General features: G+C 35.9%; 1 protein-coding gene across 1 annotated transcript in view; it reads left to right on the forward strand.

Moving 5' to 3' along the window:
* The window catches only part of LOC125229872 (organic cation transporter protein-like), a 44,574-nt gene that overhangs the window by 13,318 nt on the left and 5,822 nt on the right, over window positions 1–25,434 (forward strand). The window contains 2 exon segments of the mRNA XM_048134810.1: window positions 21,544–21,596; window positions 21,998–22,161. Coding sequence (XP_047990767.1) covers window positions 21,544–21,596; window positions 21,998–22,161 — 217 coding nt within the window.

Raw genomic sequence — 25,434 nt, forward strand, 5'->3', positions numbered from 1 at the left:
TAGCCAATAATATATCACACGTTGGGGTTAGAATGAAAAAAAAAAAACAGTCCCCACTTTACATGTAGGGGGGAACCCTGACAAAAGATTTTTTTCCACTTTTTATTTGACTACTTTGTCGGCGTGATTGATATACATATTGGTACCAAATTTCAGCTTTCACTGAGATTATCCGCGTACGGACGGACGCGGGTCGCGGACGGACCGACGGACGGACAGACAGACATGGCGAAACTATAAGGGTTCCTAGTTGACTACGGAACCCTAAAAAGGACCGTTCAATCAACCAATCAATCAATTATTTATTCGTGATAACTACAGAATACACAAAAAAGAAAACAGAAACAGCAAATAAAAGAAATTAAACATATAAGTTACCACGAAATGGTCCCGACTCAGCATGCTAACCCGAGGGTCAGCGCTGGTCTTCCGTTGGGACCATTTTGTTGGCAACGAACGCAGCTGTACGACGCGGACCTGTGACATAGTTCAAACTTTGCATAGTCACTTTTGAGGTCTTAATGAACAACTTTTATTATGGGACCAATCCTGAAATCGCTAAAAACAATTTGGCTGTTCCATAGAAATGAGCGGCGTCATGACAGTCGAAATGTATGAATAGCCAATTTTTTTTTGCGATTTCAGCATCGGTCCCATGATAAAAGTTGTTCATGATGACCTCAACAGTCTCTATGCAAAGTTTGAACGGTACTTTTTATTTCACCGCCATCGAATAATTATCGGAGTGGCCAAGGCGTTCGTAAATATCTGCACACGCGTGTTTTCGGATTTCAGTGTTATGGCGACTGTACCTACGGTTAGCAAGTACCTACCTAAAACTTTATGGTATGTGAAACTATACCTAAGGATACTTACATACATATCTACTGCCTCTACTGGATGATGAATGTAATAATAGAACATTACGATACAAGTGCGTAAAAAAGGAAGTTCGAAACGAGTGGCGATAAATTACAACACGCGCCGACCGAAGGGAGTGTTTTAAATCGACACGAGTCTAAGTCAAAGAAACACCATCTGTACTAAAATAGTACATTTCGATACAAGTGCGAAAAAGAAGTTCGAAACGAGTGGCGATAAATTAAAACACGACCGAAGGGAGTAGTAAATCGACACGATTTACGAATAGAAGTGGTTCATTATATGTCAGGTCGAAACTTCGGAGGCTCATCTGTACTGAAAAACGTCGTACGATACACGTGCGAAAAGGAAATTCGTAACTCGTGTCGATTTAAAACACTCCCTTCGGTCGTGTTTTAATTTATCGCCACTCGTTTCGAGCTTCCTTTTTTACGCACTTGTATCGTAATGTACTATTTCATTACGATATGATAGTTAAAGGAGCAAACGAAATGCCTGATGGTAAACTTACCATGACCTTATCCATGGAGTTGGAGACCTGCAAAAAATCCCGGTCAAATCGTACTACATAATACATATACAAAAATCTACAATATAATGTTATATAGATGCTTACGTTATGTACATTGTACAGTGTGATGTTAGGCATAGACATTTTTGGCCCTCTCGACCATAGTAAAAGATAAACACCCTCGCGCAACTAAACACATAAATTATCCGAAAGCTCTTTCCATTCTTATGGATAAAAACTTGGATTCTCTACTACTTAGTGACAATCCAATATTTATCTTAGATCAGCTATTGCGTGCACTACGAGAATCTTTAGAAGAGAGCAAAACATTGTGTAAAATTCCAAAAAAACAAAGGACTATTAAGCCCTGGATGTCAAAAGGGATTCTTAGATGCATTCATAATAGAAACAGTATGCAGAGGAAGTGTCGACTGGATCCCGATAACGAGATCTTAAAAATTACCTACAGGAGATATCGTAACTTCTGTAATAATTTAATCAAGAAGTCTAAAAGAGCATACGACAGAGATAATCTAGTAAAATCAGCACAAAATCCGAAAGCGTTATGGAAAACAATAAAAAATCTAACCAATTATAAACCAAGAGATAATCATAACATAAATTTACTTCATTCTGGACCATCCCCTTCTGCTGTAGTAGAGAATGTTAACAACTATTTTGCAGATACGGGGAAAAAACTAGCAGAAGCCATTATTGTAAATACCCATCAGTCCCCCTACACCTCTTCATTCAACGCTCAGCAATCGTTTGTCTTGCTTGATACTGATCCAATGGAAGTCGACCATATTTTATCGAGCCTAAAAAGTGATAGTGCCCCAGGTTGTGATGGAATACCAACAAAGTTCCTAAAACTAGCCAGAACCATTGTTGTGCCAATCATAAGCAAACTTACCAATCTCTGCTTTGCCCAGGAGTCTTCCCGGCTCAGCTCAAGCAAGCCATCGTCACTCCAATCTATAAGAGTGGACAGAGAACAGACGTCAATAATTACCGCCCCATCTCTGTACTGCCCGCTATCTCCAAGCTCGTGGAAAAGATTATTAACGTCAGACTCGTCGGTTACCTTTCTAAATTTAATATATTGTCTGATTCACAGTTTGGCTTTCGGCGTGGTAAATCGACAGAGGACGCAGTGTTAGCTCTTACAACGGAAATAACTAGACAAGTTGATATAGGAAACAAATGTCTTGCCGTGTTTCTGGACTTAAGGAAAGCCTTCGATACGGTCTCTCTCCCCAATCTAATTAAAAAACTTGACCATATCGGTATCCGTGGAATGCCTCTCGAACTGCTGACTAGTTACATCTCAAATCGTACACAATCCGTTAAGATAGCTGACGTTACAAGCAGTGTAAGAGCTATAACTTATGGAGTCCCCCAAGGCAGCGTTTTGGGGCCCACGCTGTTTCTAACCTATATCAACGACCTAACTAATCTCCCGATCAGCGGAGGCAGTGTGTTTTCGTATGCTGACGACACAGTAATTATTTTCAAAGATTGCTCATGGGAGACAGTATACAATAAGGCGCAACAGGGTCTACGCAAAGTTTGTAAATGGCTGAACTTTAATCTCTTAACTTTAAATACTGCCAAAACTAATTATATGTGTTTCTCAAAGTACGAAAACACACAGCCCCCATCTCACCTCAAATTGATAGTTCACAACTGTGACCAGAATACAAATACAAATTGTAACTGCACTACACTTGAAAAGGTTTCTACAGTGAAATACCTTGGTATAATCCTGGACCAAAGGCTGTCCTGGAACTATCACATAGAATACCTAAATGGTAGAGTGCGGAAACTTATATGGATTTTTAAAACATTAAAACACATAGCCTCACCTAATTTATTAAAACAAATCTACACGGCTTTGGCGCAATCTATAATGACTTACTGTATTCCAGTTTGGGGGGGTAGCAATAAGACAAAATTTATAGAAATAGAAAGAGCACAAAGATGTCTCATTAAAGTCATGCTTTCGAAGCCGTACAGACATCCTACAGATGACTTGTATAAGGAATGCGGTCTCCTTTCAATGCGTAAGCTCTATATAGTTAGCTCTATTCTAAGAGCGCATAAAAACCTGAATTATGACCCAGTTATTGCAGGACGTTGGAGGCGAAACACTGTGGCCCCTAGGGCTCCAACTAAATCAAAATTTGCTCAAAGACAATTTGCCTCACAATCTGTCCATCTATATAATACAATAAATAAAATAATTAATATATATCCACTACACCTATTTGAATGTAAAATCGCAATCTTAGATTGGATAAAAACCCTAAGTTACGAAAACATTGAAGCGTTACTTACGTACTCAATATAATTAAGGTCAGCTACATATCTATAAGTACACCTGTATTAAATTTATAACCATCTTCCTCAGTAATAGTACCTGTTTCAGAAAAATATAATTATAAATTATGATTATTATATATATATATATATATACACAAACACACACACACACACACACACACATACACATACACCCACATACACACGCACGCGCGCACGCACACAGACACACACACACACACACACAATCTCATATGTAGGTATTAGTTAAAAAATAATCAGATTAATATTAAGAAACTGTTAAGTAAGATAAACTCTGTAGTTAGTCCTCATAACATCATTTTGTCTCAGCTAGTACTACTTTTAATTGTAAAAGAAGTATTTAGTTTAAGTTTAGTTTTAAATTTAATTTAATTCTATGTATATGTAAAAACAGAAACACAATTTTTTGGGTTTATACCCTCTCTTTCTGGAAGAGCGGGGTTTTCTGTCACAAGCAAATTTTGCTTAAAAGAAAATCCCAACCTCGTTGTGTAACCCCCTTATATTAACCTAATAAACTTTTTCATTTTCATTTTTCATTTTCATAGATAACATGCTCAAACTTAACACCCTTGGTAAAACTTCAACTGTCCAAACAATTTGTCTTGCCTATACAGCCTCGGCTGACGTCAATTACGTTAAGAAATTGGGGCCCTTAATCTCCGATTAGCTTGGCACAGAAGATACACCATTCTAAATAAATATATGTACCTAAATCTTTTTTGAATATATTTCTAGTAGACAACAACCATTTTCACTACCTTTGTCCAGCGACCACAATATAAGTACTATCATTATGCATTGATTTTCGAGGAATGTGTATACGTATGCAGGTATAATAAAATAATTAGGCATTAATTATTATAATTTTGAGATATATTTAATAACGATCATATTATGAATTCTTATATATTAACATAATAATGTATTAAGTAATCAAGTAGTTAATGTAATTTTATGAAATAAATAAAAATCAATATCAATAGCAGCTAATGTGCCGGATTTTCATGTGTCAACTTGATATTTGTAAGTAACTAAAACTCGTCACCAGCGTTGTATGCCTGCGGAAAAATCTCCAACTCCTCCGATCCTCTATGAACTCTTCAATCTTTCGGTATGATATGACATGAGCTTACCTTACTGTACCTGAACCTTTTCTTTAATTTGGTTGAATTATTTTATTCCTCCTATACCGAGGACTTGACTAAATATTCCTTCAACATATTATAAGTGGGGCCAGTGAAATTTACAGTGTTTTCCCCAGGCTATATAGTATGTATGTATGTATGTAAACACTTTATTGTACATAAGACAAGTTAGGACATAGAAATACAGTATAGTTATGGTGTACAAAGGCGAACTTATCCCTATAAGGGATCTCTTCCAGTCAACCTTTGAGCGAATTGAGAGGAAAAAAGTAATAAAAACATGATAGACAAACGAACACTGTACAGAAAGAAAAAATAGTTCAATTCAATTATTACCCCAGTAATAATTAGAACATGCAGCCTATTATACCAATATATACAAATACATAAATATACATATATACCTTATATTTAAACAAATATATATATATATATATACATACATAAATACAAATATATACAATATCATAATTAAATTAAATAATTAGTACTCAACCAGTACACAAGTCATTAGATAGCCATAACTTATGCAAATTCCTCTTGAGTGATGCTACCGATTGGGACTGTCTAATAGACAACGGCAATTTGTTCCATAATTGTACAGCGCGCACTGTGAACGACTCCGAGTATGTCCGGGTCTTGTTAGACGGTACAGCAAGAGTCAGGTTTGCACTAGATCTCAAGCGATGACTACTACCAACTGCCAGGTATGTAAATCTCTCGGAGAGATATGGAGGCACAGAGAACCTCCTATAGAGTGGCAGTCTTGTATATTTGGTTCGCGATACGAGTCACCAGTGTTTGGGGTGCGAGGAGCGGGCGGGGAATGTGTTAAGCGCGCTGTGATTGGCCGTTTCAAGGACGGCGGGCAGTCGCGCCAGATGAAAAGGGACAGAAGTATGACTGTCCCTCTACTGACGCGTAAGTGGCCAATGTAAGTTGACCTATGCCGGCTCTGAATAAATTATAAATATGACTTATTTGTGGAATGTAATGCCGTCTGTTTTTAAATTTGAGCTTCTTGTTACCTTTCCACACCATTTCACACTACAGGTGGACATCTTTAAGGCATCAAAATACCCTTTTCCAATTTTTTTGTGCGAAAAACACGCGCTGCTTTCGGGTCTGTTACTTGGTCGATACTGATCGGGCACGGCGAGCGCCCGCGCTTATATCAGTGCAAATACTAGGAAGGCTGGCCACCGCGAGTCGTCTTGTAATAGATGTCTATAGGGGTTGGTCTGTGTATGGAGGAGAGGCTGGATTAAACAGGACATTGAAAAGCAATGTCAAAATGTGCACGTCCCTACGCCGACGAATCGGTAGCCAACCAAGCTGAGAACGGAACTCAGAGATATGGTCATACTTCCGTAAACCAAAAATGTAGCGGATGCATACATTTTGTAGGCGCTCTAGCTTATCAAGCAGTTCCTCCCTCAGGTCCAAAAATGCAATGTCACAGTAATCTAAAAGTGGTAACAAAAGGGATCGTGCAAGCGTCACCTTGGTGTGAAATGGGAGAAAGTTTTGGAGTCGTTTTAAAGAGTGGAGAGAAGCAAACACCCTTTTACTCACCTCAGCCGTATGCGCAGCCCATGAGAGCGTCCTATCCATGGTGATACCCAAATTCCTAACAGTAGAGTAAAACCTACTATACGATCCTTTGCCATCATAAAATCCTGGAGGTTCTATCCCTAAAATTTTGCCGTTCCAGGCCCGAGCCTTCTTGGCCAAAAGGTGGGACCACCTGTGTGGTGTACCTGTTTGAGTTTTCTGTTATCGTTGCCCTAGTTAAGGGCTTCCCGTTGCTAAATAGCGCTGATTTGCTCTGTTTATAAGGCTTAGGATATGGGTGCCTTTGTGATCCTTGCGTTAGAGACATATTACAGAAGACTACCTACCTACGCAAAACGCGCCTAATTCAATTTATTCAATTTCTGTCCAATTAATAATTTTGAAAAATCTTTTCACAGCTTTTTATGGCGACGCGCGACGGTAGTATATCAACTTTTGAAGTTACATTTGTAGAATTTATATGTTTGTAGATATGTGTGGCATAGTCAATAACCTAACCTAACCACAAAATTAAAATGTTGAAAAAACCCCCGACCGCGACATAGTGGACCGATTTTCATGAAACATGTCTAAGAACACTCCCGACTAACACAGATTTCAGACAAAAAAACTAAATCTAAATCGGTTCATCCGTTCGGGAGCTACGATGCCACAGACAGACACACACACAGACAGACAGACAAACAGACGGACGGACGGACGAACGGACGGACGGACGGACGGACGGACGGAAGGACGGACGGACGAACGGACGAACGGACGAACGGACGGACGGACGGACGGACGGACAGACAGACAGACAGACACATATTATATGACTTATATGATTTCTACGAGTTATTGGTAATGACTCAAAGAATAACCTTGTGTAATTCGCTTCCAATCGCAAAGAATTAACTAGTTAATAGTAATTACCTATTTTGCACCTACTATAATATACAGCGCGTAAACGTAATAAGGGCGATAAATGAAACCAGGCATATAATTCAATATTGTTATCATTAATTAAGAGGTGTTTTTGAGTTACTCTTAATTTTCACCCCATAGTGAATTTTTGAAAAAATTCCCAGCAGCAATGTACTGTAAACGTGGTTGCGATGACAATCAATGACAACTGTCAACGAGCGGTTAACGCACAGACCAACCCCTATAGACATCTATTACAAGACGACTCGCGGTGGCCAGCCTTCCTAGTATTTGCACTGATATAAGCGCGGGCGCTCGCCGTGCCCGATCAGTATCGACCAAGTAACAGACCCGAAAGCAGCGCGTGTTTTTCGCACAAAAAAATTGGAAAAGGGTATTTTGATGCCTTAAAGATGTCCACCTGTAGTGTGAAATGGTGTGGAAAGGTAACAAGAAGCTCAAATTTAAAAACAGACGGCATTACATTCCACAAATAAGTCATATTTATAATTTATTCAGAGCCGGCATAGGTCAACTTACATTGGCCACTTACGCGTCAGTAGAGGGACAGTCATACTTCTGTCCCTTTTCATCTGGCGCGACTGCCCGCCGTCCTTGAAACGGCCAATCACAGCGCGCTTAACACATTCCCCGCCCGCTCCTCGCACCCCAAACACTGGTGACTCGTATCGCGAACCAAATATACAAGACTGCCACTCTATAGGAGGTTCTCTGTGGGTTAACGCTAGTGTGTTTGCATTACGTTGCGGGCCGAATTAATATGTATGGATAAAAAAAATATTTCAATTTTAAGTAAAAGTTATCTAATTCCATTTTTTATGTCCTATACTCACCACCGTTAAGAGGTTCGCCCGTATTAGGTTTACATCCTGTATATTATAGTGTTGGTGTGTTTGTCTAATTCTAAAGCCCCGGACTTAGCCATGGGCTTGTAAGGCTTAGATAAGAGTAGGCGTAGGTAATAGGGCGGTATGTTCCTTGGCTGACTAATTATTGACTAATTATTATGTGGAATTGTGGATAGGTACCTACAGTATATAGTTATCCAATACAATAAATGAAATGAAATGAAATGATTTATTTGGATGTATATCTAGATTCCTAAAGTTTTTTCTTCGATTTTTAGATCGCCTAATATTTTTTGGCATAATGATCATTTGGCCTAATTTAAATGTCCTAATATTGTTTCGCCTAACGTCGTTAAAACCCACTTTTTTAGAAGCGATTCGGATTTGTGTGAGGTCACAGTTCTAACCTAACCTAAACCTACCTTTCTGACAGCGAATCGGTTCTGGGTAATGTCATTTTTGGGGCAAAATTTAAATTATGCCAAATGATCGTTAGGCCAAAAGAGCGTTAGGCATTTCATAATTCGGCCAAATGAGTTAGGCCAAGTGATTTTCGAACAAACGTCATTAGGAATGTAGAGGTAGTCCCGATTTATTTATGCATGTGGAGAATGGGTTACATATTAGGTTATATCATATGTAATATAATCAATGAATGCATCTTTCAATTAAATATTCGAAATTATAACTAGACTGAAATTGTAATAATCTTAATTTAATTGCTGTTAAATAATTTTATTGATGAACGTGTAATATTTATAATATTATTAATAAAATGTCTATGTCTATGTCTATGTCTAACTTTCATCATTGTATTCATATCATCTATGGACATTGCACCAGACAAGAACCAATAATCTTACATTAACATGCATAAACTTAAAAACTACATCTAACCTAACAATACACACACATATACAAAAACCTAACCTACCAAGCCCCCCCCCCCCCCCCGTGAGCTTCCCGATGCAAAAGTACCCATAACGCTTGCCGCATTACCGCGTTGAACCGCGATGGTTAGGTTATAATATATTTGCTACTCAAGTAGTCTCACCCAACTCTAACTTTACAGGCGTACATACATACATACATTTTAAGACGATACACACAATTGACACTATAATTATAATACCAATTTATATAACAAGTCAAAACTAAAACTAACCTTAATAAATAGAATCTAATTACAATGTCATCATAAAATTATTGAATCCTAGAAAATATCATTCAAAAAATCATTTATACAGTAATAACATTTTTGTATGAGCTATATACCTATCCATGTGGGATATGTTCCATTATTAAAATATCGTGCTTATATGATTGTAATCATTTGCAAAGCCGCAAATGCCTCTCCTAAGGGCCAGGTGGTATTTTACCACACTATGCGATAATTATTTACACATTACGAAAGTACCTATGTCAATAATTCGCCCAAGTACCATATATATGGCATATGATACTTGGGCGTGTGTGCCCCTCATTAAAATTTGTAAATTCAAATATACCCATGCGATTCAAAATTCATTGAGTTCAACAAAATTCGTTCTCATCTATTTGTTTGCAATAAAAAATGCAAATAAAAGAATCCAATTTGTATAGAAAAGGCATGCTCAAATATGCAGTGGGGTATAAAAAATTGCTGCAAAGTCCTCAGGGATGACTGGGGTTGCTAGGGGAAGTTTTACTAATTAAGTAAAGGGGGCTATTATGTATCTGTTTAATAGACACCTACTTTTAAAATTGTGAGGCTGTGCAGGTTTTGAATTATGATGTGATGAATGAAGGTTGGAGGGGTGAAGAAAGGGGAAAGAACTTTAGATATTATAAAACTTAGTTTATTATGAAATTTTACGATTACCAACAGCAAAAAAAATCGTAATTAGTAACTACCTAATGAAAAACACCAGTCACTTACCTAAAGAATAAAATTACATGGTGGATTCATGGATACATTTTTTTTCGTTTGGTATTTATCAGTGAACGATAAACGCAGATATCTATAACTATATATTATTATTGCATTGCACTGTTGGATTATTATAAAAAGGGCACGCAGTTTGACGTAATAGTGACCGACGAGCTAGCGGCTTCCTCGCACAGATTTATTACGAAATGCCTGGTTCGTATTTTATTAATATTTAAGTTGTACTGGCAAAAAACATAGAACTTAAAAATTGGCAATATCGTAGGATCGTTCCGTTTACTCACGCATATTGATGGAAAGGAACGCCACTACAATGTTGCCACTTTTTAAAGTTCTACTCTTTTTTGTCAGACTGTATTTTTTATTATTATTATTATAAATGGGCTTACTCTTGGTCACAGACTAGCCAAAGGCAAAGACGTGGCCTACGATGGAGTGAGCACGCCCAGAACATGCCTGTTCACTCTTGATTTGAAGGTTGCCGGGTTATATAAGCTCGAAATTATAGCCGCCGGCAACGAATTCCACTCCTTGGCAGTGCGCATAAGAAAAGAAGAAGCAAAGCGCTTACTGTATGTTGATATCCTTATTTTAATAAGTAAATTATCTCATATAAGTAAGAACGAAACGCATGTATCTGCTCAGCGTGTCTTGTATCTTCAATATTTTCAAAGCATGTTCTAATGTAACCGGGAAGTAACCAAGTAACCAGCCTCCGTAATGTTCCGTTTTACGGCCGCTACCTTTACTCGGGATCATATAAAACTTGCTCCATTGAAACGGGAGTGTTTCCTTCCATTACCCTAAGTGGTTACAGGCCCGTTTCAACTTTTACTTACTAATTTCGAGTTTATTTATTAGCTGTGTTGCGACTTTGTCTGTGGAGGTAGGTAATAAATAGGGTAATAAAGAAACCAACGTCATAACTTGAAATTATCGTAGATGCATACATGTAGCCTGTATATTTAGGTATATATCTTATACGGCTTATACCTTTAAACCAGCAATTCTTGTATATTTATATATATACCGGCCATCTCGGAAACCGCTCGAAAGATTTCGCTGAAATTTGTTATGTGGGGGTTTTCGGGAGTGAAAAATCGATCTAGCTTAGTCTTAGGTCTCGGAAAACGCGAATTTTTGAGTGGTTACAGTCCCGTTTCAACTTTTACTTACTAATTTCGAGTTTATTTATTAGCTGCGTTGCGACTTTGTCTGTGGAGGTAGGTAATAAATAGGGTAATAAAGAAACCAACGTCATAACTTGAAATTATCGTAGATGCATACATGTAGCCTGTATATTTAGGTATATATCTTATACGGCTTATACCTTTAAACGAGCAATTCTTGTATATTTATTTATTTATATATATACCGGCGATCTCGGAAACCGGTCGAAAGATTTTGCTGAAATTTGTTATGTGGGGGTTTTCGGGAGTGAAAAATCGATCTAGCTTAGTCTTAGGTCTCGGAAAACGCGAATTTTTGAGTTTTCATGCGTTTTTCTGTCGCATTAATAAACGAAAAATATGGTCGCTATAATTTCGTCGTCCGAGCGCCATTCAGCCGCGCGTGGCTCAGTCGTAACTGTCGTAAGTGCGTCGGTCTAATAAACGCATAAAATAGAACTGAGCCAAGCCCGGTCGCCCAGGTACTTTAAATTAATGGAAATAAAATATACAGGGTGTCCCAAGACCATGGGACATGAAGGGAAAGTACCTAAAATATCACAGATAGGATATATTGCTGAAAGAAGACTTTATTTTATTTTTAAAACTTGGTAAAACTGCATTCAAAAAAAAATTTTTTTTTTTTTTAATGTATGGACAAATTTTAAGGCTAAGGAGTCTGCCATGTAAAATGTTAAAATTCATGGTCTTCCTTTTATCTCCGACACTATGTTATTTAGAGAAAGATAATCTTTATGATGAAGCCTATCGATCGGTATGACAAAATTACAGGATGTTTTTTTTTTCTCGTGTAGCGGGTTTGATTCCCGGTTTAACCATGTAATTATTTAAAAATCTATGAATGGAGTTTTACTTAGTTTTAAAAATAAAATAAAGTCTTCTTGTAGCAAAATACCCTATCTACGATATTTAAGGTACTTTCCGTTCATGTCCCATAGTCTTGGGACACCCTGTATACTGAAAAGGTTCCTTAAAACACTTAAAGGTCAATCAAAAGATTAGGTAGACTATGTATTAATATGACAAAACTATCCTCGAGCAAAAAAAAGTCTTTCTGGCGTATTCGAACAATATTTCTAAGATAATAAATAATATATAATAATAATTTCTAAGATAATAAAAAAGACGAAACATGTAGTTGAAAATACGTGCAGTTTGAATACCACCTATATATTTGCGCCTTTTGTTACTATATTCAATATTAAAAGGGATTCCGGCATGCTGCTTTAGTGTTACGCTTAATATAAATCATAATTAGTATAATTACGGTAAGTGATTCCGTACAGTAAATTGTTTTGTGGTTTTATGAGCCGTTCTTAAGATCTTATTATAATAAATTTTTAATGCGCCTGTTCTATGATTTATAGCAATATCGTAAGACATCCAATTTTAGCAGTTATATTATAGGCGAAAACATATGTGATTGTAAACGCCCCACTTTGTTAGGTATCATTAAGGCGAGATTTTCTTGTATCTTTATATGAATAAACCGACAAAGCGGTTTTATAGCAATCTATAAAGTGGGATGTTTTCCCGTGCACACTCACATATTAGTATCTGCTGCTTTCTTTAGTAATCAGACATGAAGCTAAATTTTTTCTATGCTTCACACAAAGGGAGTATAAAGGTCGATACTATTTGCTAGGTCATCATTATCACTTACTTCTAGCAACGTATGAGAAGGAGTGACGCTGATTGTCACATATAAACGTACAATAAACGACCATAAAGAAGGCACATCGATCTTTGGAAAGAGACAATTAACGTCACATAAGCAAGACAGTGACAACGCTCTACGAAGACGAAAAACCGATGTGAATTCTGTATGGCCGTTTATTGTAATCTTATTGACATGTCAAAAATGAATGCTAGCTGCGCGGCGGCCGTTGAAACATTTTGATTCCATAAGATCTGATATGGGGGGGGGGGGGCCTAGACGCATTCTACCCAAACTGGTGGGAAAACGCTGATAACAGGGTTGAGTGGAAAAAATGAGGGCAGGCCTTTGCTCAGCAGTGGGACACTAAAAGAGGGTAATTAAAAAAAAAGATCTGATATAAGGTCGGCTGCACCAAAACATCTGTCACAGAATAGCTTCAGCAATTTTTTTGTAAGGTACAGCGGGACAAAACTCGACTGGGGGGCAATTGTAACTAATCCATTTTTTCCATTATTACAGAGAGTTCTACCTACATGTATTCCACTGAACACGCCTACCATATATAACCGGTGGACACTCTATTTAATAATGAATACATTGTAAAACATGGAAAAATTATACCAGTTACATTTGTCTCCGAGTCGAGATTTTCCCCGATGTATATTACGGGAATTTTTCTATAGTTTTCTGCTGCGTATCAGCGTTTTTCATACCTAACACCTATACTTTTCCTAAGCCCATATAATGCAGAACAATTGAATTTCAAATATCACAATACTTTAAAATGAACCGATAGTTTCGCGATTGAAAATTGTTGTGTCTGTTTAGACTTTGTTTTGAATGCGTAGAATTATTATTTACTATCATAGATACTCAAGTTACAAAACAGTTTTTATCATTAAATATGGTGCTGATAACATGAAAGTAATAAAAATTATATTATAACTTATAAGATAGTTTTACCGGTTTTACGTATTATCCTATAGGCCAAATTTGATAGGTTGGCTTATTTAGATATAGATAATGTCCAGTGGCTTATCTTCTATGTTGTTCCTATTCTATCTCTATACAATTTTAACAACCTTCTACTACGAGTAAGGTATGTAGTGGAAATTCACTACATACCTTACTCGTAGTAGAAGGCAGAGCTATTTAATGAGTAATGACATTAAGAAACGGCCAAGAGACTGCTAAAATTGGTTCTCGGTGACTTTCATAATGATTATAATAATATAGTAGTAATTATTTCTTTAGAAAAAATAGCTATTTAATAAGATAAGTCGTACTTATTAATTACTTAATCAAATTCATCAATGTCAAATTAAGGCAAATCATTTAATAATCGGTACACACAAAGGCGATCTTATCTAATAGTACAATATAAACAGGTTTGTAGCTAAGTAATTGATATCGATCAAAACATTTAAAAATAATATAAAATTCTATCGGGTTGTTCTTGAGTGTTAATTATATTGTAGAAATTAAATTTTTGTTTTAATTAGTTGGTAAGTATTTGATAATTTTACGTGTTTTAAAAATTATTCAGGCGTTTATGTAGCTCCCAAACCACATTTAATATCACTAGTCACTAGCCACTCAAAGGCCTATAAAATGACCTTCCGATAGGTCTTGATCTATTGGTTTTTGATCTAGAGGGTTAAATATAATAAAAAAAATACATGGTCAGTGCAGGACCCTTGCGCCGTCTTCGCATTCGAAGGCCCAGGAGATGAATATTTCATCGGTCACCTTCATTTAAGGGCATATTTTTCTTGAAAAATTTAGTGTTTGAAATTTTTGGCTTAAGTATGTCACGAGTAAACCAGCGACATATCACTAGAGTATGGATTAAAGGCAGTTTTCATCGGACGTTCCGATGTTCCGATAAATGCAACCGTTTTATCAGAGTAGTATATTTTTTCAAGTTCAGATCGCAGTAGTCTCATAACAATCTAAGGAACATCATGGCTGATAGACCAGCTTCAAGAAAACATTCAGAAAATTTAGAAAAAAGTGATGGTCAAGACTGGCATAGTAATGGCCGACATAATAAGCCAGATGAACCTGTAGATTCAGTAATCAATCTTGATTGGGTGCTGATTAATGAGTTGGGACAGTTTGGACGGTTCCAAATTTTTAATGTTTTACTATTGGTGTTCCCTATCATCTCTCATGCCTTTTTGAGCGAATACGTCTTTTCTGCTTCTGCCATTACGCATAGGTGGGTTTAAAGTGGTCAGTGTTTGTAAATTTTTCGATGTGTTTCATAATGCTTATGATGGGTGTAATGTCACTCTATTACACTATATACATCGGGTTGGCTCGCCAATACACACCGCACGTCCGTGCTCCATCACACTCGGACACCGACTGCCATATGTACTCGAGACACCTATACACTACATCCCTTTCTTGTTTTAATTTTTTTTTTATAAATATTTAAATAATAGGTCAATTTAGTTTTAATTCAAATACTTGCCATGCTGTGCCGTGTATCTCTTTTTTTTTTCTTTTTAATGAACTACGTTTCTTCTAATTGTCTGCCCACTTTCGTCATTCCTAACTTGATCATCTCCGTCTTTACCACTTAGTACTGTATGTGAAGTAGTTATAATTAGGGATTAATTTTCTATCTTTAGTCATATGTTTAGGACATTCCGGTCTGAGGGTTGACTCAGAGCGGACGCTGCACCACCACCTGCAGTGTATACTCAAACATACTTGTGTGTTTTATTAACTACAATTCCTAGATGTCAGTCTCCCTCCTTCTTCTTTAAATCTGTTACCTTTTTCAATTCAGACTGTTTTGAAAACTAGATTAGTACATTTTTTTTATATACATATATGATTGTTTTTTTTTCTTTCTTCAATAGCATACAAATCATACAATATAATTGTACAATGCAAGCATCGCACATTTCTCGCGTCAGCATTAAAATTAATATAATTATGACTTGATTAGAATTGCTTTGCATTGCTTGATTGCATTTGCATGCATTTAGTTATGTTTTATTGCAAATAAATAATGATTGATTGATTGATTGATCGCTGTATTTGCGATTACGCTATACATCGATTTATGCATTAGTTTATGTTTATACGTGCTCCTAGCTAGTACTCAGTATACCTTGGTTATCAATAAATTTATAAGTGTATCAAAAATCAGTGTTTCTATCAAGACTACCATCAACCATCAAGAATCATATCATCTAAGGTGTACGGCTCGTACAATAATATTTCACTAATTTCATACCTTTTCATGATTTACATTATTATTATTTTTTTTTTAATAGGTCGCTTGTCAGGCGTCTAATGTATATTAGGTAATTATTGATGATAACATTGATAACTGATTGTATCGGCCCTATACTTCATTATATGCACCTATTATTGCTAGTAACTAGTAAATAGTACATATAAGTATTTAGTTATAGAACCTAATGTATCTGGAGCCTCGTCTGCCGACAAACCATACTCTGGTTTGGCAGAAGATAAATTTAGTTGTAGGTTTAGTTTTTGAATAAACATTTATTTCATTTTTCATTTCATCTAATGCAATTCATAATACTTACGGATATTATAATGTTTAGTTAGATCTACTCATAAATTTAATTATAAATTGCAGTGCATAGTTATTAAAACTTTTACTGTCTACTGTTTTTTTTTCTGGATCGAAAGGGCTCGTGATTCATTGCATTGTAATACATAGAGATACTATATAGAATATGCATTAAAATCCTATTCAGGGTCACGTATCCACTTTATCGTTTTATTGATTTTGTTTCATCATGATCAGCTTTCTTTCTCGTAGATACTTTGTACCACACAAAGTAATCAACGATTAATTTTCTAAAATAGATAGCTGTTCATATACTATTTAAGAAGTGCTTACCCAATTGACCCAATTATACTAACATCCGATTTATATCTACACAGTATGTATATATTTTAGATAACACTTTTCTTTTAAAGTATTTTATCAACATCTTTTTTTTATTATTATTATCTCTTTATCTATCTTAAGATCTTAACTCTTAGGCTAGGCTATTTTATAATATGATTATTAAAGAAATTACAAAACCACTTTTTTTTTTTTTGGCTGATTGGCGATTGACCATAGTCACACCCGATGGAAGGTGAAGATATAGTCGAAGATGGAGCTCACCGATTCAGTAATACTTAGCATATTCACTTTTATCTTAAAGAGACCGAGGTCGTATTTTTCTGGGAACATCTATGGTGGGAGTGCATTCCATTCCTTTGATAAAATATTATCTAAATTATTACCCAAATATTATCTCCTTCATTTACTTTCTTTGCGCTGTTAACCGAACAAATCAGCATGCCCATTTACAAGGCATCAAGTCATACTGAAATTGACCGGAGTAACAGGAGTAACAGAATACTTATACAGCTCACCGAACTACGAGGTAACTACCTCGTAGTAGGTAAGCACAGTGTTTCTCCCCAGGTACCACGATTTGAATTTGTTTTTGCAGCTGTGTCTTTAAATTCCTTCAGGAGATGTTATATCTTGACAGACTCAGCGTTTATTTATGTGTCACACGGAGAGAAAAACAACTAGATTTAATGTTCGTTCAACATTTCTATTTTTTTTTTTTTTTTTTAATTGCGCCTACGTGTTCTTTCATTCCAACTACAAGTTTGATGTTGTTAAGTGTAGTTACACTTCCTTCTACATTTTTTTTTATACCACGTCGGTGGCAAACAGTTATAGGGCCTCCTAATTGAAAGCGGTCACCGTAACCTATGGACGCCTGCAACTCAAGGGGTGTCACATGCGCGTCGTCGACCCATTAGAAACTTGTATAGTCCTTTTTTTTTTTTAGAACCCCATACTGTAGTTCATCGGGGAATACCTTGACATAGCTCATTCCACAGCCGGAGCGTTCGTGGGAGGAAATATTATTGTTTTTTTTTTTTTTTTGAACCAATCTTTTATTTAAACCAACAAGTCGATTTTGTAAAAGCACATGTCACATATTGATTTAAACATAATGTTTGGCTGATTCAATAAAATATATTTTAACAAGTTTGACCTTGTTGTTTGGTTCGTACAAATTCGACTTGTATCATCAATATTGTGATTTATTCCCTTTACTAAAATACTATTGTTTCAAACAGATAAACACGCAACAAGACGAGTTTGTTAGATTCACAAGGCAAATTTCTCTCAGTTGTACCCTTAACTTCACATCCGTCTATCAATCCATTTATATATAGAATAGAATCATGTTCCCTAACTTCTAAATAATGTGCATTGTAAGTAGTTAGGTACCTAGATAATTGACGTGAAGCATTGAAATCTGTGATTATTTAACATTTTACAATCACTACAGACAAAGCTGATTCAGCCGCTGATTGTTGTCCTTTTGTTCATTTTCTTGACCAGACGAAATAAGGTCACTAGTGAGATTTCAATATCCTCCCGTGAAATTACGCAAACAAGTTCAGCATTTTTATTTCTTATTTTTTTTTCTATATTAGTTCAATAGAGGCTCACAGATCCATTAGTTTATTTGTTTTAACTGGACACCTGACTTGTATGAGATTCACCTACATGAATCTCTGCAGTATGTACCTATTACCCTAACTGATAACGAGTACCTTCAGTACCAATATATTTTTGTAATGATTTTCAACTGACGTAGATTGTCTTTGAAAATCTATCATAGATCAACTTAAATAGGCATGTCTTTCTCTTGAGGTCACCCATACTGACAAAGCCTTGTTGACGGTAAGCAGAGTTAGCAACTTCTTTTTTTCCGCGTTGTTGAAATGTATCAAGCGTTCGCTTAATTTTATTCAATTCAGCTGCACCACTACGTGTTTTTTTTATATACAATGCAATGTCAAACCAATGAACTGTCTTTATTTATTTTTTTTTTTTCACTCTTTTCACTCTGATTGACGTTAGCGGCATCTAGGTATATAAAGAGTGCTCTTTTCCAGCGCTCCTACCGAACTCCTACTGATGTAGGATCACCTTCGCTGTCAAATGCCTCCAACGACAATTAAGAAGCCATACTGGACTTTCTTGGGGCAACCTGTACCCAATCAATTTAATGATTCTAACTAACACAAGTCAAAATATATTATATTGAAAATATTTCAACTTATGCTATCTCAAAGTACTCAGTCATTGTACTTGAGTGTTTTACTGGGGTAGTTGTCTCAGACTCTCAGGCACTGGATGCCTTGGTATTTTTTTCTTTCATATGTGTAATTTATTTCGGTTTCAATTTAATGATATTTATTGACCGACGTCAATCTACTATTATGACAATTGAAGGCTCAGATAGCATTTATCATCTGATCTAAGCGTCATTTAAGCGCACGTTCAACCAGTATAACCGTAATTTACTTCGTGTTTAGGTTATTATCATTAAGCTCATATTTGCAACAATTCAATGTTCAGTTTTTTTTTTTTTTTTTTGCTGTTTAACTATGTTTACAACAATTTAATGACCAGATAAATATATCTGCCTTAACCAAGGTATGTTTTTTTTTCATTTATTTTACATGACAATTAAATGTCCAGATTCAGTAATCTGCTGGTTCCACATATATCTATATTTATCCTCGTAAGGCTAAAGTCATGTCAAATTAATGACCAGATACATTTTATCTGCTTTGAATGAGCCGTGCACACTGTACAGGTCAGGTCATTGTTATTCTGTTACCAGTAGGTTTTTTTTTCCATGACAATTTAATGTCCAGATTCGGTAATCTGCTGTATTAACTAGCTTAATAACCAGAATTTCTGTTATCCAATTCACACACATGACAATTAAATGTCCAGATTCTGTAATCTGCTGTTTCCAAATTCGCAATTTAATGCCTTATTTTCAGCCACAAATGGCATAAAATTTCATAGTATTTAGATGCCATTTAAACGGTCGATACTAAACAATACAATTGAATGTACAGAGTGCACCTCCATGTGCTGTTTCCAAATTCGCAATTTAATGCCTTATTTTCAGCCACAAATGGCATAAAATTTCATAGTACTTAGGTGCCAATTAAATGTTCGATACAATTGAATGTACAGAGTTGCATATCCGTTTAATGCCTCTTTTTTTCTGCCGACTTTACTGGTAAAGTAATTTAATACTTAGATGGAAACTGCTTATCATAAGTGCTTCAAAAATGTATTTTTTTTTCTATACCGTGTTTTTTTTTCGTTAAATTTGACACGTCGTTAGGTTCATTATCAAGAACCATCCTGTATATCACTTTTAGGTATATTTAGCACTTAATGTGAACCCATCTGGTTTTCTGGTTTTTAAGTAATTAAATACTCAGATAAAACTGCTCGAAATCGGCGTTAGGAATGTTTACGTAAGTCAATCCGCGACAAGAGTATTAGTCATGATTTTATGGCATGTTCAATCAATTCAAAAGATTCACGTTCAAGTGATAATCTATCTCTAAATAAGTGTTACTTTCCCGACATATGCATAGATCCTTTCATTTGCAGCTGTAGTTCAAATAACCACTTAATGAAGTCGTGACTTACGTTACTTTTACGTAAATTCACCCCTGTAAGGAAGTATACTTAGGTAAGTATTTATCTAGTTTGTTTTGGTTTTCACCTTACTCTCAAACATCGACTAATGCTACCATAGGACATTTAAGTGTGATGGTTGTACAACATTTTATCATTCAAGTAAATGCCTTATTTAGGTAAATAGCTTAACCATTTATAAATTTAGCAACATCACATAATTTTGTGTATTAAACCAACCAACAGGTAGATGGTAACTTCACTAATTAAAAATAAATATCATTTCTCTTGGTTGGACGGAAATTATTGTAATGATTCCGGGCTGTGATTTATGTAAATAATAAATCAATTTTATAAACCCACTACACATAAACTCAAATAACATTTTGGTACCTAAAAACATTTGGCAATCTAGGTAGGTAACCAAACCGTTTACTAGGTAGGTAGGAGCCACACACCGACACCTGTATAGGCATGACAATCTAGGAAGGCTGGCCGTATGTTGTCAATTGCCTCAAACATTTTATTAATTACATCTATCGGTTACCTGCTTAAGGTTTATATTCGCACGGTTGAAAGAAATAACATTTCATTTATTTTTATTTGGTTTTGACTTAATTCTTGAAAAACTGCCGTTATAATCATTTCGCTTTGTAGTATTTAATGAACACTTTCATTTAGCTTCATTACGTTCCGAAACTACTAAGAATGCCAGTAATTTAAAACGGCAGGTAACCAAACCTGTTTACAAAAAGATAACGGTGCATCATGGCGCATCGTTACTCGATTTTATAGGTTATGTTACTTATGTTTCTATCCCATCTTTTCCGAATACTAGATTCACGTGGTAAGTACTTGCTTTTATCCTCGTCGCCACTTGTAATGTCACTCTATTACACTATATACATCGGGTTGGCTCGCCAATACACACCGCACGTCCGTGCTCCATCACACTCGGACACCGACTGCCATATGTACTCGAGACACCTATACACTACAATTTGTGTACGAGAGAACTAATTCAGTTGTTTATGAGGTTAGTAGGTAGGTTAAAAGAGCAATATGGAACTACGTACTAAATACGAGTCAAATCATCACATGATTTTTTTCTTTACCAAGTCATGTGACGAGAAAGATATTACGAATGAATGTGAAGTAACGGGGGAGGAAAACTGAAGAAGAGGTGGATGGACTGTGTGAGACATGATATGAAACGAAAGCAAGTTAATGATGAGATGACGGGTGATAGAGATGTATGGATGAGGAAGACATGCTGCGCCGACTTCAAGTGACTGGAAAAAGGGCAAGAGAATGATGAGATTATTCATATTAACATTTGAGGGAGATTCAAGTTTCTAACAATTTTCGACGGTTTTTACATATATTATTTCCCCCAGTGTTTGAATTTGTAATACATTTATGTTGAACTTGTTACAGTTTGATCTCGGCTGCCAAGAGTGGATACGTGCGCTGGCCGGTACATTAAGCAGTATTGGCACCCTACTTGTCCTCCCAATCACAGGATACATATCCGACAAGTATGGGAGACGTGTCGCGCTCTGCATCAATGTCTTCAACTTAGCGCTCTTTGGACTCATCAGGCCCCAATTTCATATAGGTGACAGGTGCGACAATTGTCACAAAATATTACATATGTAGAATTATTGGTTTCACCACGCTGACAGGTGCGACAATTGTAGAATACAATTGTCACGACTAACCATAGGGATAAATGTATCAAATTATGAATAGTAGTTGGTTGACTCAAATGGCAATAAGTAAATTTATTTAATGGAAATTTTTATGTTTATTGGCTGACTATAAATATAAATGCCTTTGTTAACTTCGATAAAACTTATTTAAAACTATTCATTACCTAAATCCTCTCCAACCATTATATAATTTTCTTCGGTAACATTATTTATGTGTATCAAGTAGGCATTGGTTACGTGTTAGTATTTTGTTTCAAAAACAATATTGCAGTATGGATATAATAAGAAAGATGACTATCTTAAATTGATTTCCGACCGCAAATTCGTGTTATTTGATAAATTTGATATGGGATATGGGTTAAATTGTGGCGTAGGCGAGAGGCTGGCAACCTGTCACTGCAATGTCACAGTTTCGTTTTCTTTTAACCCCTTATTTGCCAAGAGTGGCCCTGAAGCTTTAGTAGTTTCGTGTGCTCTGCCTACCCTTTTATGGGATACAGGCGTGATTGTATGTATCGTCGCTGCGCGTGCAAAATTCGCTATGTGATTTTTAACGATTTTTCGTTTTCAATGCCATTTTAAACCTTATTTCTAAATACATATGCTCCAAAAACAGCGTCGAGCTCATTTCAGTATTACAGGTTTTATCAAAAGTAGGTATGTGATGCCCATACATTGAATGTTCCTCCTATAATCGCTAACTGCAATAAATCACATAACTACATTATCTTCTTATAACAGCAGTTTTGGAATTGCGCCTGCTATGTGAATTATGACACATAGCTATATTTTCGGAAATATTGTATAAAAAGATGTGTTAGATGTTTGTGCCCGATTTGTACAATCTCATACACAGCGATAATTTTGTACTATTTGTAGATCGTGTGTTTTGCGTCACATAGCAGGCTTTTCTTATAAAAATCTAGCCTACTCTCTTAAAACTTGTTTAAATGGTTTATGGTAGGTGGGTTTGTAGTCAAGTATAACCTCTATAAATAAGACAGAGTGTAGTTTCTATTGAGAGTTTTTATTGAGACTATGTCTGAAAGTACTCACTCTGACCGAATAGTTATTTATTAATATTTGTTAAGAATAAATCATTTTAAATTGATTTTTAAGATTAACTGTCAGAAATTTATTAGTGTTTAGTATAATGACAAATTTCGTGTAGGGTTCAGTGCGTGTAAACGTATATTACAAACTATCGAAATACGATAAAGTTATGCTAAGTAACTTAAAAAAATAGCAAGTGATTTAACATTGCATAAGACATCGTCATCTATCTATCCTTTCTGGAAACATTTTAAAATAAATAAATGAAAATAAAATGTTTAATAAATGAGAAAAAGCTGACTTGAGAAATCACACAAAGTTTTGAGTGACAAAGATTTTTTATCGTTTTCGGATAAAAAAAGAAAAATGGAACCCTTACACAATTATGTACTTTCTTGTCAATCCGTTTATCAATTTGTCAATATTATTTTTTTCGGAAAAACCCTATACTCAAATGTACTGTACCGTTCCTTGAAGCTGTAAAAAAACCTTATTTCTAAGTAAATACTACATAGGTTAATTGAGTTGAACAAAAATCTACACTCTCAAGGAAGTCAAAATTAATAGGGTACTTCCGTTTGACCTAATCTATGAAATTTGGAAAATAAATCGTCTTACACCATACATGATTATTAATATAGTTGTGAGAAAAAAAAATAGTAAAATATACACGTAACCTTCGGTGTTCGAGCCAGACTAGCATTATCCGGTTTTTTCAAGTTAAAAAATGCATAATGAAATCTTATTCAATACATAAATGTTTACATAATACCACATTGAGCAACTTTGTAACTGAAATGAATGGAAGTTATTCATAAAAATTAATGGAAAAAAAAATATTATTATAGTTGTAATATATTGGTAGTATGCAGCGCCGGCCCGTGCACTCGATCAGGGTAGAGCGAGTTTGAGTTTCGGCGCCCTTGGGAAGAAGTCTCAATACGTAGGAAAATAAATCGCGAGCGTAGCGAGCGCGAAATTTTTTTCATAGTAATGCCGTAATTTGAAGATTAACGCAAATAACGCGAAAGGGACAAATGGTTGAACTTTCGTAGTCGCACCCTAGTATAGTTACGTGTGGCTGAACGTGGATATTAAGCACATAAAATAACATACAAAATGGAGCACTATAGTGGCCAAGTCAGGAAAGCAGATTCGGAATTTGTCCTTAACTAAATAAATAATGAGCGCGAGCGAAGCGAACGCGATTTTTTTTCCTATTGACTCGATTAATTAAGACAACCCGCCATCGGGGAATCCGCGAACTTTTAAGCTTTTATCGACTGCAGAGCTGCGGTCTTTGACATATTTTGGGGTATTTTGACTTCACAGGGCGTCTATGTTCCCGACTTTTATTTAGGCCTTATATTTCGCTATCACTATTATTTTTATAATACTAAGAGATTAACTGCGGACTCGATCGTCACCGTCGGGATGCCCATTTCGGTATTTTGCCACTAAGTGATCTGAGTGCTTTCAAATTCGCTCACCATTTGCTGTGACTCACCAAATTGCGCCTCTCTGAGACGTTTTGCGCCTTTGGCTTTATGAGGAACTCCGCTTTGGACTATTGGGTAGACTCATATTTTTGCATTTGGATAGCGACGTAACTTTGCCGTTCGTCGCACAACAACGTGGTTCGTCAAGGGCTAGAATCCTCCTTTTACGGCGCCCTAGCAACAGCGCCCTTATGAATGGCAATGTGGTGCAACTTTCCACTTAATCTGAATTACCTACAAATCTCGATTTTCAAAAGGTGGATTCATTTCCGACTCCTCTCGCCATTTTGTGATATGTGCGCTCCCACGCAACATATAATTTTTTGTATGGATTTTTCCACATTCTCGATTTTGGCGCCCTCTTACCATGTGGCGCCTAGAGCGGCCGCTCCACTCGCTCTACCCTTAATCCGGCCCTGGTAGTATGTTGTGTTGGTTGTAGTATATTGGTTGTAATATATTAATTTAATCGAGTTTTTTATTATAGTATTGTGTATTAAGCTTATAGTATTAAATCGTGTTTTTTCTGAAATAATTAATTCGAAAATGAATTGCTAAATTACAAATAAACAACAACATAGTTAATTCAAATCATATGATTAAATAACCA

This window comes from Leguminivora glycinivorella, chromosome 9 (genome assembly GCF_023078275.1).
Source record: "Leguminivora glycinivorella isolate SPB_JAAS2020 chromosome 9, LegGlyc_1.1, whole genome shotgun sequence".
NCBI lineage: Eukaryota > Metazoa > Arthropoda > Insecta > Lepidoptera > Tortricidae > Leguminivora > Leguminivora glycinivorella.